The 15,301-nt window shown below is 44.2% G+C and overlaps 1 protein-coding gene across 1 annotated transcript in view; it reads left to right on the top strand.

Annotated features, from left to right (window-relative positions):
• Positions 1-15,301, top strand: part of LOC104296831 (chromodomain-helicase-DNA-binding protein 1-like) — a 45,086-nt gene that overhangs the window by 27,896 nt on the left and 1,889 nt on the right. Inside the window, exons 16-18 of the mRNA XM_054177729.1 lie at positions 13,787-13,965; positions 14,506-14,602; positions 14,805-14,862. Coding sequence (XP_054033704.1) covers positions 13,787-13,965; positions 14,506-14,602; positions 14,805-14,862 — 334 coding nt within the window. The remainder of the gene's footprint in view (positions 1-13,786; positions 13,966-14,505; positions 14,603-14,804; positions 14,863-15,301) is intronic.

Here is a 15,301-nt window from a genome sequence, read left to right as displayed (position 1 = left end):
ATATTGTATATTTTGTACGTATTCATTGCATTTCATATTTAGATTGTAGTTTTGCTTGTAAATACAGCTTCATTCGCTTCCACTGAGCTGGTCTGGCAATTTTATGTTGGGGGTGATTTTCAACCCACCACAATGGGTCATGATGGGATGCAGCCAAGGGTGCTGAGGGATCTGGCGCAGGTGATTGCCAGACCACTCTCCATCATCTTTGGTAAGTCATGGCGGACAGGAGAGGTGCCTGGGGACTAGAGGAGGGCAAATATCACTCCAGTCTCCAAAAAGGGTAAGAAGGAGGACCCAGGTAACTATAGACTGGTCAGCCTCATCTCTATCCCTGGAAAGCTGATGGAGCAACTTATCCTCGGCACTGTCCTTAGGCATCTCAAGGACAAGAGGGTCATTAGGGGCAGTCAACATGGCTTTACCAAAGGGAAATCATGTTTGACCAACCTTTTATGAGGACATAACCAGGTGGATAGATGATGGTAGAGCGGTGGATGTGGTTTAACTTGATTTCAGTAAGGCATTTGACACTGTCTCCCACAGCATCCTTGCAGCTAAGCTGAGACAGTGTGGTCTGGATGATCAGGTAGTGAGGTGGACTGAGAACTGGTTGAAGGGAAGAAGTCAAAGAGTTGTGGTCAATGGGACAGAGTCTAGTTGGAGGTCTGTATCTAGTGGAGTCCCTCAGGGGTCAGTACTGGGATCAGTGCTGCTCAATATATTCATCGACAACCTGGATGAGGGCACCGACTGCACTGTCAGCAAGTTTGCTGATGACACCAAACTGGGTGGAGTGGCTGACACACCAGAGGGTTGTGCTGCCATTCTGAAGGACTTGGACAGGCTGGAGAGTTGGGCAGGGAGAAATTTAATGAAGTTCGACAAGGGCAGGTGTAGAGTCTTGCACCTGGGAAAGAGCAACCCCATGTACAAGTATAGGTTGGGGACTGACCTGCTGGAGAGCAGTGAAGGGGAAAAGGATGTGGGGGTCCTAGTGGATGGAAGGTTGACCATGAACCAGCAATGTGCTCTTGTGGCCATGAAGGCCAATGATATCCTGGGTTGTATTAGAAGGGGTGTGGTCAGTAGGTCGAGAGAGGTTCTTCTCCCTCTCTACTCTGCCCTGGTGAGGCCACCTCTGGAATATTGTGTCCAGTTATGGGCCCCTCAGTTCAAGAAGGACAGGAAGCTGCTTGAAAGAGTCCAGCGGAGAGCCACGAAAATGATTAAGGGAGTGGAACATCTTTCTTACAAGGATAGGCTGAGGGAGCTGGGGCTCTTCAGCTTGGAGAAGAGGAGACTAAGGGGTGACCTCATTAATGTTTATAAATATGTAAAGGGTGAGTGCCAAGAGGATGGAGCCAGGCTCTTCTCAGCTATGTCCAATGACAGGACAAGGGGCAATGGGTGGAAGTTGAGGCATAGGAGGTTCCATGGAAACAGGAGGAAGAATTATTTCCCTGTGAGGGTGACAGAACACTGAAATGGGCTGCTCAGGGGAGTTATGGAGTCTTCCTCTCTGGAGATAGTCCAGACCCGCCTGGATGAGTTCCTGTGTGATCTGGTATAGGTGATCCTGCTTTGTCGGGGGTGGGGTGGGGGGGGTGGGGGGGTGTTGGACTAGATGATCTCTCAAGGTCCCTTCCAGCCCCTAGCATTCTGTGATTCTGTGATCCATTGTCACTTTGGATACACTTAGGCATAGGCAAGACACTGAACCATTGTTTTAGAGTTTCAGTTGTTTGAGCTCCTATGGCAGTACTGGTAGCTGTGGCCATGGTTAATCCTGAAACCACTTGTACTCTTACCAGAATGTACCTTTTGCTGTGTGATGGCTTCAGGGGACCAACATAATCAATTTGCCAGGTACTCCAGAGAGTCTTATCCAGTCTGATATGTTGGGCTGGGGCTTGATTTGGACGGTTGGCCTTCAGTCAATGTGTCTGGACCGGCCTATTTCTAACATATTTTGCCAGTCCTCAGCCCTCCAGACTTTGGTGTGGCCTATTTCCCGCTGGTTGGATTCTCACTGACAGATCCATTAAGTGGCCCCTTTAAAGGTGGCATAGGAATCCGTGTGGAGGGCCATAGCGCCATTCTCTACAGCCAGAATGAGTGCACGTAACTCTTCTAGCTGTGCACTGCCTTCACCGCCTTCTGTGACCATCTTGCCCATGCCAATCTCCAATGCTGTGGCTTTGTAATGCCACTGGGATCCCACAAGGTGGGAGGAGGCATCTGTGAACCACACTCCTTCTGTACTCAAGTCCGTGGTGACTTCCGGTGTTTCCTTAATTGGAGAAGGCTTGTAGGACTGACCTAACAGAACTTAGTCTGAGTTTACAGACTGTTGCAATTTGGAAACCTTTGTTGGATCCTCTTTCAATTGCAATAGCTGTCCAATTCCCTCCAGATAGGCATAGGCATACCACTTTCTTATTGTGGCCTTCTGGGCTATTCCCTTTGGTGGAGGTGATCCCTTGAGGATTTGTTTTAGAAGGGGAAAAGTTCCTTGCGCCACAAAGTCTTGTGAAGTGTGCAGTTTCTCTGCTTCTTTTACAGCCCTGGTTAGGGACAGTAGTCCCTTTTCCCATTCCAAGCACCTTTTCTCGGTGTCCTTGAACAAAGTGAATGACAATAATAGGGCTCTTGTTCCGGCCTTTTGGTCTCTTCTGGAATATTCTACAGTATGATGCATGCTCTGAAAAAACCCATTCAGCCCTTAAGGCATCTTGTGGTGTGGTGAAGGCACATTATGCCCAGAATTATGCCCAGATACTGAAACTTGTCCCAGCACGTGGACAAGTTCCCCCTCCTTTCATGAGGGGAACAAAGGCCAGGATGGTACAGACTACTGCAAGCACCCATCACATGGGATGCTTGTGCTTATACCAAGTATGGGTATAATTCTAGTTTCATGCTTTCTATAGGCTGAAGCTGGTTGTTTACAAGAGTGCCCATTGACCAAATCTAGCCTCAAGAAACCTATAAATAAGTATTACCCCAATTTGTTGCCCTCTTTCACTTTGTTCTCTCCCCTTGCTCTAGGCTGAGCTCATGCCATAGCCTTGCTATTAAGCCTGCATCTGGGCAGGCCTGTTGAGCCTTAGCCCTGAGAGTATCTCCAGAGTAGGGACCAATGCTGAGACCCTGAGAAGCTACAGTATTGTATTACCAGTCTCACCAGTCGGAAGAGCCGACTTCAAGAGGACTGGACCCCCGAGGGTAAGATCTACCCAGTTGCCGGGGAAGGGACTTAGCTGAGTCCAGCAGTCCAAATGTCTGCCTCAGCCTTAAGCAGCAGATTGACAAGCCACCAAGCATGTGTACCCGCTCGCACAGAGCAGGACCAGCATTTAGCTGCATGCCTGTGTGACCCCGCCATTTGTGGGAGAGAAGAGGAGCCATTTCTTCCACAGCTCCGTGCCCTGTGAACCTCAGGGAAATCCAGAGCACCGTTCATGCCCTGTGCTCCAAAGCCGGGACCGTTCCGATAAGGGTCCCGCCCGCTCCTTTGAGCCAAGCAAAGGGGAAGCCACTGCTTTGCACAGCCACACCTCTTCCCTGGGGCTGTCCTCGCCGGCCCCGAAGCCCATTGCTGCCGGGCCAATCCCACTGGGTCCAGCCCTGCCTGCCACCATGCCAGATCAGAAATCTGTGAGCCTGCCTACCAGGAACCGTCGCCCCGCCCCGCCGTGCGGGCTGACTCTGTGAGGGCAAACCCCTTCCTGGGACCAGCCCTACCGGCCCTGCCAGGCCAATCCCACAGGACCACTCCCTGCCGGGCTGACCCCACAGGACCACTTCCAGCCGTCCAGAGGGAGCCTCTTGAGTCCTGCAAAAGGAACCTGCTGTCCAGACCAGCCTAGGAGCCAGCCTGGTGACAGCAGTCTGCCAGAACTTGGCCTTGCTACAAACAAAGGACACAGTGTATCTTCCCCATGCTTTCCACTCAACATTCAGTTCAAAGCACCCGCGTCTAGCAGAGTAACCTCTGACGCATTGTAATATCGCTGTATATAGTTAAGGATTTCCACCAGTGTCCCATAGAGTCGCCACCTGGTGGACAAGTGGCAGAATTGCACCCTTTGTTATATGAATAGAAAGTAATTCTGTAAATATTCTAATTGAGTCCAAATAATAAATACTAAACCACTTATGGGATGTATTTCACAATCATGCACTAGAATATGTATATAAAATAGTGATTCATTGGTTATTAATAATTTTAATAAAATTAATATTTATATAATTCATATTTCATATTAATAAATTAATAATCTCTTCATCACATGTGGATGCAATGTATCCAGTCTTTGATAAGCTTTTAATTCATCCTTTAAGACGTTCAGGGAGAAATTTAGGAGAGCCAAAGCACAGCTAGAGATCAACCTAGCCACAGCCATTAAGAATAATAAAAAATGTTTCTATAAAGTCATTAACAACAAAAGGAGTACTAGGGAAAATCTCCATCCTTTATTGAGTGCAGAGAGAAACATAGTGACTAAGGATGAGGAGAAGGCTGAGGTGCTGAATGCTTACTTTGCCTTGGTCTTTAGCAATGGATCCAGCAGTTCCCTGGTCACCCAGCCTCATGACCTAGAAGTCAGGAAGGGGAATCAGAATGAGGTCATCACAATAAATGAGGAAGTGGTCAGTGGTCTACTGCACCACTTAGAAGCACACAAGGCAATAGGGCTAGATGGGCTACACCCAAGGGTGCTGAAGGATTTGGCAGATGTGCTTGCCAAGCCAATTTCTGTTGCAGCCACTGTTCTAAGGGCAGCTGCTGAATGCATGCAGAGTACATGATTCCTTAGCTGACCAATTCCTTAGCATACTGTGTAGAGCAAAACAATAATATTCCATGTGTGCCAAGAACATCATCCTCATGTTGGCACCCTTTGACTGGAACATGCTGGAGAAGCCACCTCCTTCACATGCTGGCATCTCTTCTTGGGAAAAAATTTTAGCTTATATATGTGGTTGGATTTTGCTGGTTAAGTGATTGATAACAGAGTATATAAACAGCTGGTTGCCTGGGAGAAGAGACTAAGCCCTTCCTGGCTACAACCACCTTTCAGGTAGTTGTAGAGGGCAATGAGGTCACCCCTGAGCCTCCTCTTCTCCCAGTGCTCCTCAATATATTCATCGACAACCTGGATGAGGGCAACGACTGCTGACTTATATTTTTGATTTTTGATACACAGACATGCTCTCTTCCTTAGTGGGAGAAATTCTTGCTTGGGTTTGCATACAAAACTTTTTTTTTTGACCAGGCCCTATGTTATGAAATATATATTCATCATTATGCCATGGTCAGATGCAATCTAACTAGCATGTTTATACGCTATGGTAATTGCTGATGTGAGTTGTTGAGACTAACTCATTTTCCTTCTTGTCTACCTTGTGACAGATAAAAATATGCATTTCATCTGTCTACCTTGCCACTGATTGAAAGATATTTCCAAGCAAATATCTATAATTTAAATCTTGCTAATTGATTTATCTGCATTTACTGTTAACTTGTTTGAATTACTTTAAAAATTCAAGAATGTGCATATGAAAAATATTTATGGGTACATCTGTGTTGTCATCACTGTTGAAAATGTAGGCACACCAAAACTAGCTTTATCCTAGATAGCTCAGTTTCTATCAATATCTGCATAGAGTTCAGGCTTAAAAACTGCTCATAGGATAGGATAGGATAGGATGGGATAGAATAGAATAAACCAGGTTGGAAGAGACCTTCAAGATCATCGTGTCCAACCCATCATCCAACACCACCCAATCAACTAAACCATGCAACCAAGCATCCTGTCAAGCCGCCTCCTGAATACCCTCAGCGACGGCGACCCCACCACCTCCTCAGGCAGCCCATTTCAATGGGCAATCACTCTCTCTGTGTAAAACTTCCTCCTAACCTCCAGCCTAAACCTCCCCTGGCACAGTTTGAGACTGTGTCCTCTTGTTCTGGTACTGGTTGCCTGGGAGAAGAGATGTTGAGAGAGGGCTTAGCTCTCCCTCCTCCACAGAGTAAGAAACCACAGCTAACTCAGTCAAAGAGCAAGCTATATATACAAGCATATATGGAAAGCAGGTTATATATAACACAATATATACAGGTATTTACAATATATACACAGAAATATACAGAAAAGAGAAATAACACAACAAAAATCCCTCCCCGAGGGAGGGATCCCCTCCTTGGAACCCCCTCTCTCCCCCCCTACCTCCCTTTTTCCCCCAAAAAGGGGTTAGAGAGAGAAAAAGGCAAGTTACTAAGGAAAAGAGCTGTTAGTAAGCTTCAAAAGCCCATGCAGGATTAGTTTTTGCTTATGTGAAGGCCAACTCCAGCAGTTCGCAGAGAAGCAGGCAGGGAGAACAGGCTGATCACCCAAACTCCCCCAACCGAACTGAACTGAGGAAAAAAAAAATTCCAACTGCTTCACAATCTAAAGCTGCATTTTTTTCTATCAACCAATGAAATTCGTTTAGAATATCAGAATGTTTTGGTTCTAGTACCGAAAACATTTAGCCAGTGTCTCAGCACTGTTTGTACTTAAAGGCACAGTGTCAAATGACCACAGTCCACCCCTTTCTAAACAATTTCATTGGCTGTTCGTACTGTCCATCCAATCCAGAACAATATTTACAGTTTGTATGTCAAGTTCATAGTCCATTCCGGCTATACTCAGATGTACATGATTCAGAAGTCCAAGAAACTCCAAAACGCAAGAAAATGGAAAACAGTTTGTCTCTCCGCAGACGAAGCGAAGAAAAGGGAAACAGGGACACAGGGACTCTCAGTTGACTCAGGGCTCTCAGGATTCTCAGGGTTCGTGCACCGTAGATTCCTCAGGGATTCTTCCTTTGGACGCGATGTAGCTGTACAACAGACTGAAATTAAACTCTCTCAGCTAAAGTTAAATCTCTTTGTGGAATACACTGAATTTCACCATTCTCTTGCATTACCCAATAAGTGTGACCCAGACCTTCTGCTGAAACCACCCCTCGGACAGGTTTAGCCTCTCCTGAGGGCAAAAATACCCAAACAGTTTTACCTAACAGATTCTTTTCTCTAACAACAGGAACTCTATCACCTTCTACTTTCTGTAGCAGATCTGAATGTGCCGGTCCAGCTCGGTTCACCGAACCTCTACTATTCACCAGCCAGGTTGCTTGTGCTAAATGTTTCTCCCAGTTTTTCAAAGATCCACCTCCCATGGCTTTGAGAGTGGTCTTCAACAAACCGTTGTAGCGTTCAATCTTCCCTGCAGCTGGTGCATAGTAAGGAATGTGGAAAATCCACTCAATACCATGCTCTTTTGCCCAGCTCTTTACAAGGTTGTTCTTGAAATGAGTTCCGTTGTCTGACTCAATCCTCTCTGGAGTTCCGTGTCTCCACAGGATCTGTCTCTCCAGACCGAGAATGGTGTTGCGTGCAGTTGCATGTGGAACTGCATAAGTTTCCAGCCATCCAGTGTTCGCCTCTACCATAGTAAGAACGTATTGCTTACCAGAATTAGAACGTGGTAGAGTGATGTAGTCAATCTGCCAGGCTTCACCATATCTGTACTTGGACCATCTGTCACCATACCACAAGGGCTTAATTCGCTTTGCCTGCTTAATAGCAGCACAAATGTCACAGTCATGGATGACTTGTGTGATAGCATCCATGGAAATGTCTATGGATCTGTCACGAGCCCACTGGTATGTTGCATCTCTGCCTTGATGTCCTGACGAATCGTGAGCCCACTGAGCAAAGAATATTTCGCCTCGGTGTTTCCAGTCGAGATCAAGATCAGAGTCCTTGTCTACTTGAGAAACTCTTGCAGCTAAATCTGCCTGATGGTTGTGCCGCTGTTCCTCAGTAGTTTTGCTCTTAGGAATGTGAGCATCAATGTGTCTCACCTTCACTGGAATTCTCTCGACTCGATCAGCAATGTCTTGCCACAGGTCGTCTGCCCAGATGGGTTTTCCTTTCCTCTGCCAACCATTCTTTTTCCAGTTCTTTAGCCAACCCCATAGAGCATTGGCTACCATCCATGAGTCGGTGTAGAGATAAAGCTTTGGCCATCTCTCACGTTCAGCTACGTCGAGAGCTAGCTGGACAGCTTTTACCTCTGCAAACTGACTGGATTCTCCTTCTCCATCCTTCGCCTCTGCAACTCGGCGTGTTGGACTCCACACGGCAGACTTCCACCTTCGCTTGTTCCCAACGAGACGACAGGAACTGTCTGTGAACAAAGCATATTTCTTCTCATCATCAGAAAGGTCATTGTAAGGAGAAGCTTCCTCAGCACGAGTTACTCTCTCCTCTGGAGGTTTCGCACAGTTGGTATCTTCAGGCCAACTGGAGATCACCTCCACCAGATCAGGTCTCTCAAGATTTCCCATTCGGGCTCTCTGTGTTATCAGAGCCATCCACTTAGTCCAGGTGGAATCTGTGGCATAATGTGGTGTGGAACCTTTGCCTTTGAACATCCAATTCAAAACTGGTAATCTGGGAGCTAAGAGAAGTTGTGATTCAGTTCCAATCACTTCAGAAGCTGCCTTCACTCCTTCATAGGCAGCTAGAATCTCTTTCTCTGTTGGAGTATAATTAGCCTCTGAACCTCTGTAACCTCGACTCCAGAAGCCAAGAGGTCGTCCACGTGTCTCACCTGGAGCTTTTTGCCACAAGCACCAGGTTGGACCATTGTCACTTGCAGCCGTGTACAAAATGTTCTTAATGTCTGGACCATCTCAGACAGGTCCCAGTCCCACTGCTTGAACTGCCTCTTGCTTTATCTGGTCAAAGGCTGCTTGTTGTTCAGGTCCCCAGTGGAAACTGTTCCTTTTTCGAGTCACATCATACAGAGGTTTCATAATCTGACTGTATCCAGGGATGTGTAGTCTCCAAAATCCCACTGTCCCCAAGAAACGTAAAGTCTCTTGCTTGTTGGTGGGATTTCAGTATTCAGTTCTTATTGTATTCAGTATCACTAAGGTTGGAAGAGACCTCAAAGATCATCGAGTCCAACCTGTCACCACAGACCTCATGACTAGAGTAGGGAGGACACTAGTGCCCACTGCAGGCTTGAACTCATGACCTTCCCCATTAAAGGTCTTATGTGCTACCAACTGAGCCACACCACTCCCCGATTTGCCATGGTAGAGACTCTGTTTACCACATCCACTGGAATGTGTCGGCTTCCATCCTGCCACTGCACTCCCAGAAACTGGATCTCTGTGGTAGGACCTTTCACTTTGTCTCTCTTGATGGCAAAACCTGCATTCAGAAGAATGTCCATGATTTTGTTACCTTTCTCGAAGACTTCCTCAGCAGTTTTACCCCAGACGATGATATCATCGATGAACTGGATGTGTTCTGGAGCACCACCTTCCTCTAGAGCATCATGGATCACTGCATGACAGATGCTGAAGCTGTGGATCCAGCCCATTGGCAGTCTGTTGAAAGTGTACTGGATTCCTCTCCAGGTGAAAGCAAAATGAGGGCTGCATTCCTCTGCTATGGGAATAGAGAAGAAAGCATTAGCAATGTCTATGGTAGCATACCATTTGGCCTCTTTGGATTCCAGCTCATACTGGAGTTCCATCATGTCTGGTACTGCTGCACTCATAGGCGGAGTTACTTCAGTCAGGGCTCGGTAATCCACTGTCAGACGCCAGTCTCCATTCGGCTTTCGCACAGGCCACACTGGACTGTTGAAAGGTGAATGAGTTTTGCTGATGACTTTCTGACTCTCCTACTGACGAATCAGATTCTGAATGGGCAACAAAGAGTCACGGTTGGTTCTGTATTGTCTGTGATGCACAGTCTGAGAAGCAACCGGCAATTTAATGTCCTGAATCTTGTGTTGTCCCACAACTGCAGATTCATCAGAGAGTTCAGGTCTAGCAGACAGCTTCAGCTTTTGTCCATCAATTTCTACAGAAGCTACTCCAAAAGCCCATTTGTAACCTTTAGGGTCCTTGAAACGCCCTTCTCTCAGAAAATCAATTCCCAAAATACAAGGTGCATCAGGTCCGGTCACAACTGTATGCTTCCTCCACTGTTTACCCATTAAACTTATATTAACCTCCACTTTACTTAACTCTTGAGATCCATCAGTGACTCCCAGAATAGTTATAGACTCTGATCCCTGATAATTTGATGGCAATATGGTGCACTGAGCTCCTGTGTCAACCAAGGCCCTGTACTTCCGAAAGTGCGAAGTGCCAGGCCACTGGATGTACACATCCCAATAGATTCTGTTATCTCCATTATCCCTCTCCTCCCCCTGGCGGGAGGCAGGGCACCCCTAGTTATGGGGAACATGTCCACAGGTGCAACGAGCACACTGTGCATTGTTAGAACTGGAGCCACTGTTGGAGCTACTAGAGCTGTCCTGGGGAACTGTGGAAGTAACAGCTACCCTTCTGGTATTGCTACCCCGGGTTCTGCCACTTTGCAGTTCCCTCAGTCTCCTGAAAAGATTAGAAGTTGGTTGGCCATCCCACCTGTTCACGTTCTCACCAAACTGATCACGCAAAGTAATCCAAATAGTCCTACATGAGTGCCTTGGTAGTCTGTTTTGGTTTGGTCTGTTTTGGAATTACCTCCTTGGAGGATGTCTGTTCCTCACAGATGAAACATGTATCCGCCTGGAGGAAGAATTGGAATTATCTCTTTGTGCCAATTGGGATATGGTGTTTTTAAATTCATCCTTCAGCTCTTTCATGCAATTCTCCAGTTTTCCAGACAGAGCTTTAATGGCTGAAACCAAAGAAACACATGTCATGCTATCATCCAATTGTCTCAGCTGATCAGTGAATTGGCCAACCGTAGGAGGAGCTCCACCATAATTTCTTGCTACAATTCTGCTTGCCAGAATGTTTGCATAATTGGAAGGAGCAAGTTTGATGAGCTTTTTAGCAAGACAGGATTATGTTCCTACAGGAACATCATCAGGATTCAGAGATTCATGTTCACCATAGAGTATCTCTCTAACAGCAAATTCTCTCAGACGCTTAATTCCCTCATCTATGGTAGTCCAGGGCTTAGGATTCCATGGAAGATCATCTCGGGAAGGGTATCTCATGAGAACTGCCATTAAAAGGCGTATCCACAGATTAACCTTACCGAGAGCCTTGCCTAGATGTCTATCCCATTATCCTTTGACAGAGTTCCTAGCTGAGCTGCTGACTTGTCTCCAACCATTAGAGCTGGAGCACCTGTATCATAACATCTACCAAGCCAAGCGAGAACTGGCTCCTTATCTGCTCTGAGGTAGTCTTTGTGCACATTTGTAAGCTCCTCACGGGGTGAAGAGCAGTCGGTTATGTCATCTTGTTGTTCTTCTTCCTTTGCCTCCTCTTCCTCAACTTGTGGTCCAAACAACCTTTCTGTCACTCTCTCAAGGATCCCTTTAAGCTGAGAAGCACCACCACTAGCTGCTGTCCTACCAAGAGCTGCATCTCGATCCTCTGATGATCTCAATAACTCAGCAATATTTTTAAGACAAATTTTCTCTTCCTCCCCAGCAGAAGAACCTTGCTGTGCACCCCCATCAGCTCCTGAATCAGCTTTAGGCTTACCCCTCCTTGTTGTTAAAACTGCTACTTGCTTTACTGGAGCTGTGTTTGGGTTTCCAGCTGCCTTATCAGAAGCTGATAAGCTTTGAGACAGATTAGCTGCTTTGGAGGACGCTTCCGCTCCTGCCATGGAAGAAGGAGGAAATGACTTTGCCTCGTTAATGGTGGCTGCCGGGGACACGGGAGCCGCCATTTTTGGGGCTGGTGCAGCCCCTGGCTGCTTGCCAGAATCATCAACACTGCCGTTCAAAGCTGCCTTTCCAATAGACTTTTTAGCTTTATCTTTAACTGACACAGATTCCCCATTATCATCATCACTGGATGTTTCTGAAACAGAGCCAGGGTGGTGTTTTCGTCTCTTTGCCCTCCGTTTAACAACGAAACATGCCTTAGACACTTTTTTCTCCTGGTACAGTGCTACCAACAAATACACATTAATCATCACCGATAGCAGGACTACACACATCAAGAAAATCAGCTTTGGATCCCAGCCATCACTTAAAATTACCCTTTCACCGACTGGAATCTTAAACTCCTTTATCTCAATAGGGAGAGTAGTAGATGTAACATTTCTGTATCTCCTGACCAAAAAGAATTCCAGGCACCAATCATATAGGAGCTGAATCTTGTACTTAAACCACAAATACAATTTTTGCATTATATATTTACCTGTCTGATCGATAATCATACCCAGGCAATACTTGTAGATCAATACACCAAAGACTGAGAAGAACAGATGCTCTAAAAGCCAAAACACCTTCATGTTTGCACATCCTACTCAAGCAAGCAATAAATCAAACTAATTTGTCACCAAGGCCCGAGTTGGGCAGCCAATAATGTGGTAGGTTGAGAGAGGGCTTAGCTCTCCCTCCCTGGAACTCGCTCTCTGCTCAGTTGGTAGTGCATGAGACTATGAGTGTTTAGGTCATGGGTTCGAATCCTGCAGTGGTCAGCAGAGCCAGGGGTGTGCTTCCTCTTTACTGTGACCTTTTGACACTGTGCCTTTATGGACAAACAGTGCTGAGACACTGGCTAAATGTTTTCGGTACTAGAACCAAAACATTCTGATATTCTAAACGAATTTCATTGGTTGATAGAAAAAAATGCAGCTTTAGATTGTGAAGCAGTTGGAATTTTTTTTTTTTTTCCTCAGTTCAGTTCGCTTTGGGGAGTTGGGGGAGTTTGGGTGATCAGCCTGTTCTCCCTGCCTGCTTCTCTGTGAACTGCTGGAGTTGGCCTTCACATAAGCAAAAACTAATCCTGCATGGGCTTTTGAAGCTTACTAACAACTCTTTTCCTTAGTAACTTGCCTTTCTCTCTCTCTAACCCCTTTTTGGGGAAAAAGGGAGGTAGGGGGGGAGAGAGGGGGCTCCAAGGAGGGGATCCCTCCCTCGGGGAGGGATTTTTGTTGTGTTATTTCTCTTTGCTGTATATTTCTGTGTATATATTGTAAATACCTGTATATATTGTGTTATATATAACCTGCTTTCCATATATGCTTGTAAATATATAGAGCTTGCTCTTCGACTGGGCTAGTTGTGGTTTCTTACTCTGTGGAGGAGGGAGAGCTAAGCCCTCTCTCAACCTACCACAAGAGACCAACCCCTGCCTGACTACAACCCCCCTTCAGGTAGTTGTAGACAGCAATAAGGTCACCCCTGAGTCTCCTCCAGGCTCATGATTCTCTCTTGAATGCCAAGTGTGTGTGTTGCAGAAAGTATCTACTTAAAATTTGTTAAGCATTCTAATACTTAATCTTGACATCAAGTTTGTATATATATCAAGGTCCTAAAAATATAAAAAATGTCTTGTCCTATGTACTTGTGCTCAAAATTAAACCCATTATATGTAGTTGGAGGTGTCCTTGCTTAATAAGGGGGGGGTTGGATAAGATGACCTTTGATGCTGTCTTCCAATCCAATGCATTCTGTGATTACTGTAAAACCTAGTTATATTAATTCCTTTCCCTCATATAGGGAGTAAGTTTTCAACTGGATTTCAAAACTACTTTTTCCAAATTAAACTTGGAAGAAAACTTGTAGACAACAAAATGAGCTGTGAGCGAAGACTTGTTTATCATTTGGCTTACAACACTACTGTCTTTGCTTATATAAATAGCACAGTAAGGGTCAGACATTTTATAATTTTAATTTTATTTTCTATATTCCTTTGAATTAATGTATTCCTTTTTTACATTTTGTAGTGCAAAGAAAGAATGAGGCCTGTCAAATCAGCATTGAAACAACTGGATAGACCAGAGAAAGGTCTTTCTGAAAGGGAACAGCTGGAGCATACTAGACAGTGCCTAATCAAAATTGGGGACCATATTACTGAATGTTTAAAGGAGTATACAAGTCCTGAACAAATTAAACAGTGGAGAAAGTAAGTTATTGCACATGATTTTTTTTTTGCAAAATGAAAATCCATATTAGTTTCTAGTAAGTAGAAGAATTTTAAATTATTTTTCTTGTTCCTTATTCTCACTTTCTTGAATGTTGTTTCTGTATTAAATAAGGAGTTATAACAAGATGATTATAAATGGCTCCAGCTTTTAATGAATTCACTTTTTCATACTTTCATAGCAATGAATTTGTCCAATAGGTAGAGTCATCTTACTTCTTAAAACCAAAAGCAAACAGAAAATAGCTGTATTTATATAATATTTAATGTTTAGTGGAAAAGAATTCTTATCATTAAAGAATCAGACTTTTTGTTTTGTTGTGGGTTTTTATTCATACTAAAAATGGGCCATTATAAATGTGCATTGAGATTTTAATAATTTTGAGTTCCTGAATCATTTATTTTTAAAAATATGCTCTAAAATTAAATCATATATCTAAATGCTTAAGTCTATGTTCTGTTGTATGATACAATAAAATCTAATATATGGAAAAATTATAACTTCTCTTTCTTTTTCCTCAGAAACTTGTGGATTTTTGTCTCTAAGTTTACAGAATTTGATGCCAGAAAGCTGCACAAGCTGTATAAACATGCAATCAAAAAACGCCAAGAATCTCAGGTAATACTTTCAGACTCTCTAAATGTCTAAATATATATTATAAGTTTTATAACTGTTTTATTATATCGAGTATATTCAATACATTTGAAGTGTGTTTGATTATTCATAATAAAGTAGTCTGTTTTCTTAGGATATTTTCTCAAGATTTTGGAAGCAGCTTTGGGATTTATCAGTGACAATTTTTGTACTTGCCTTTTTTTAGCAACACAGTGACCAGAATATTAGCAGCAATGTGAATACACATGTAATTAGACATCCAGGTAAGAAAACTTGAGCATGTTACTGTTCTGAATATCTTAAATAATGGTATGTGAAATGAAATAAGCTTAAAACTCTCTCCTAGAACTCCCATACTACTGGATATCATAAGTATAGGCTGACTTAGCATAACTTCACTAGTTTGTTGATGAAATTCAACTGATCATGGACTGAACTTGGTACTTATTGATTTTAGTAGCAAGTTATTTGGCCATTTTCTAAAAATAAAATAATATTTTAAAAAGACCAAACAAAACTTTTTTTTAGTACTTAATTTTGAGGAGAGAGAGAGGCCAACTTCTTGGAGACTCTGTGCCTGTTTGTAGCAGTTGTAATGTTCACCATATTTTCAAAAATATATTCCCCAAAGTCACAGTTAGCAGTTATATGGGATGTCTTTTACTGTTGATAATAATACTGGTTTCTATGCTTCCAGACTTG

The sequence above is a fragment of the Dryobates pubescens genome, chromosome W (assembly GCF_014839835.1).
Source record: "Dryobates pubescens isolate bDryPub1 chromosome W, bDryPub1.pri, whole genome shotgun sequence".
Lineage (NCBI taxonomy): Eukaryota > Metazoa > Chordata > Aves > Piciformes > Picidae > Dryobates > Dryobates pubescens.
Note: the sequence above shows the minus strand (reverse complement) of the source record. Positions and strands in the feature narration are given on the sequence as shown.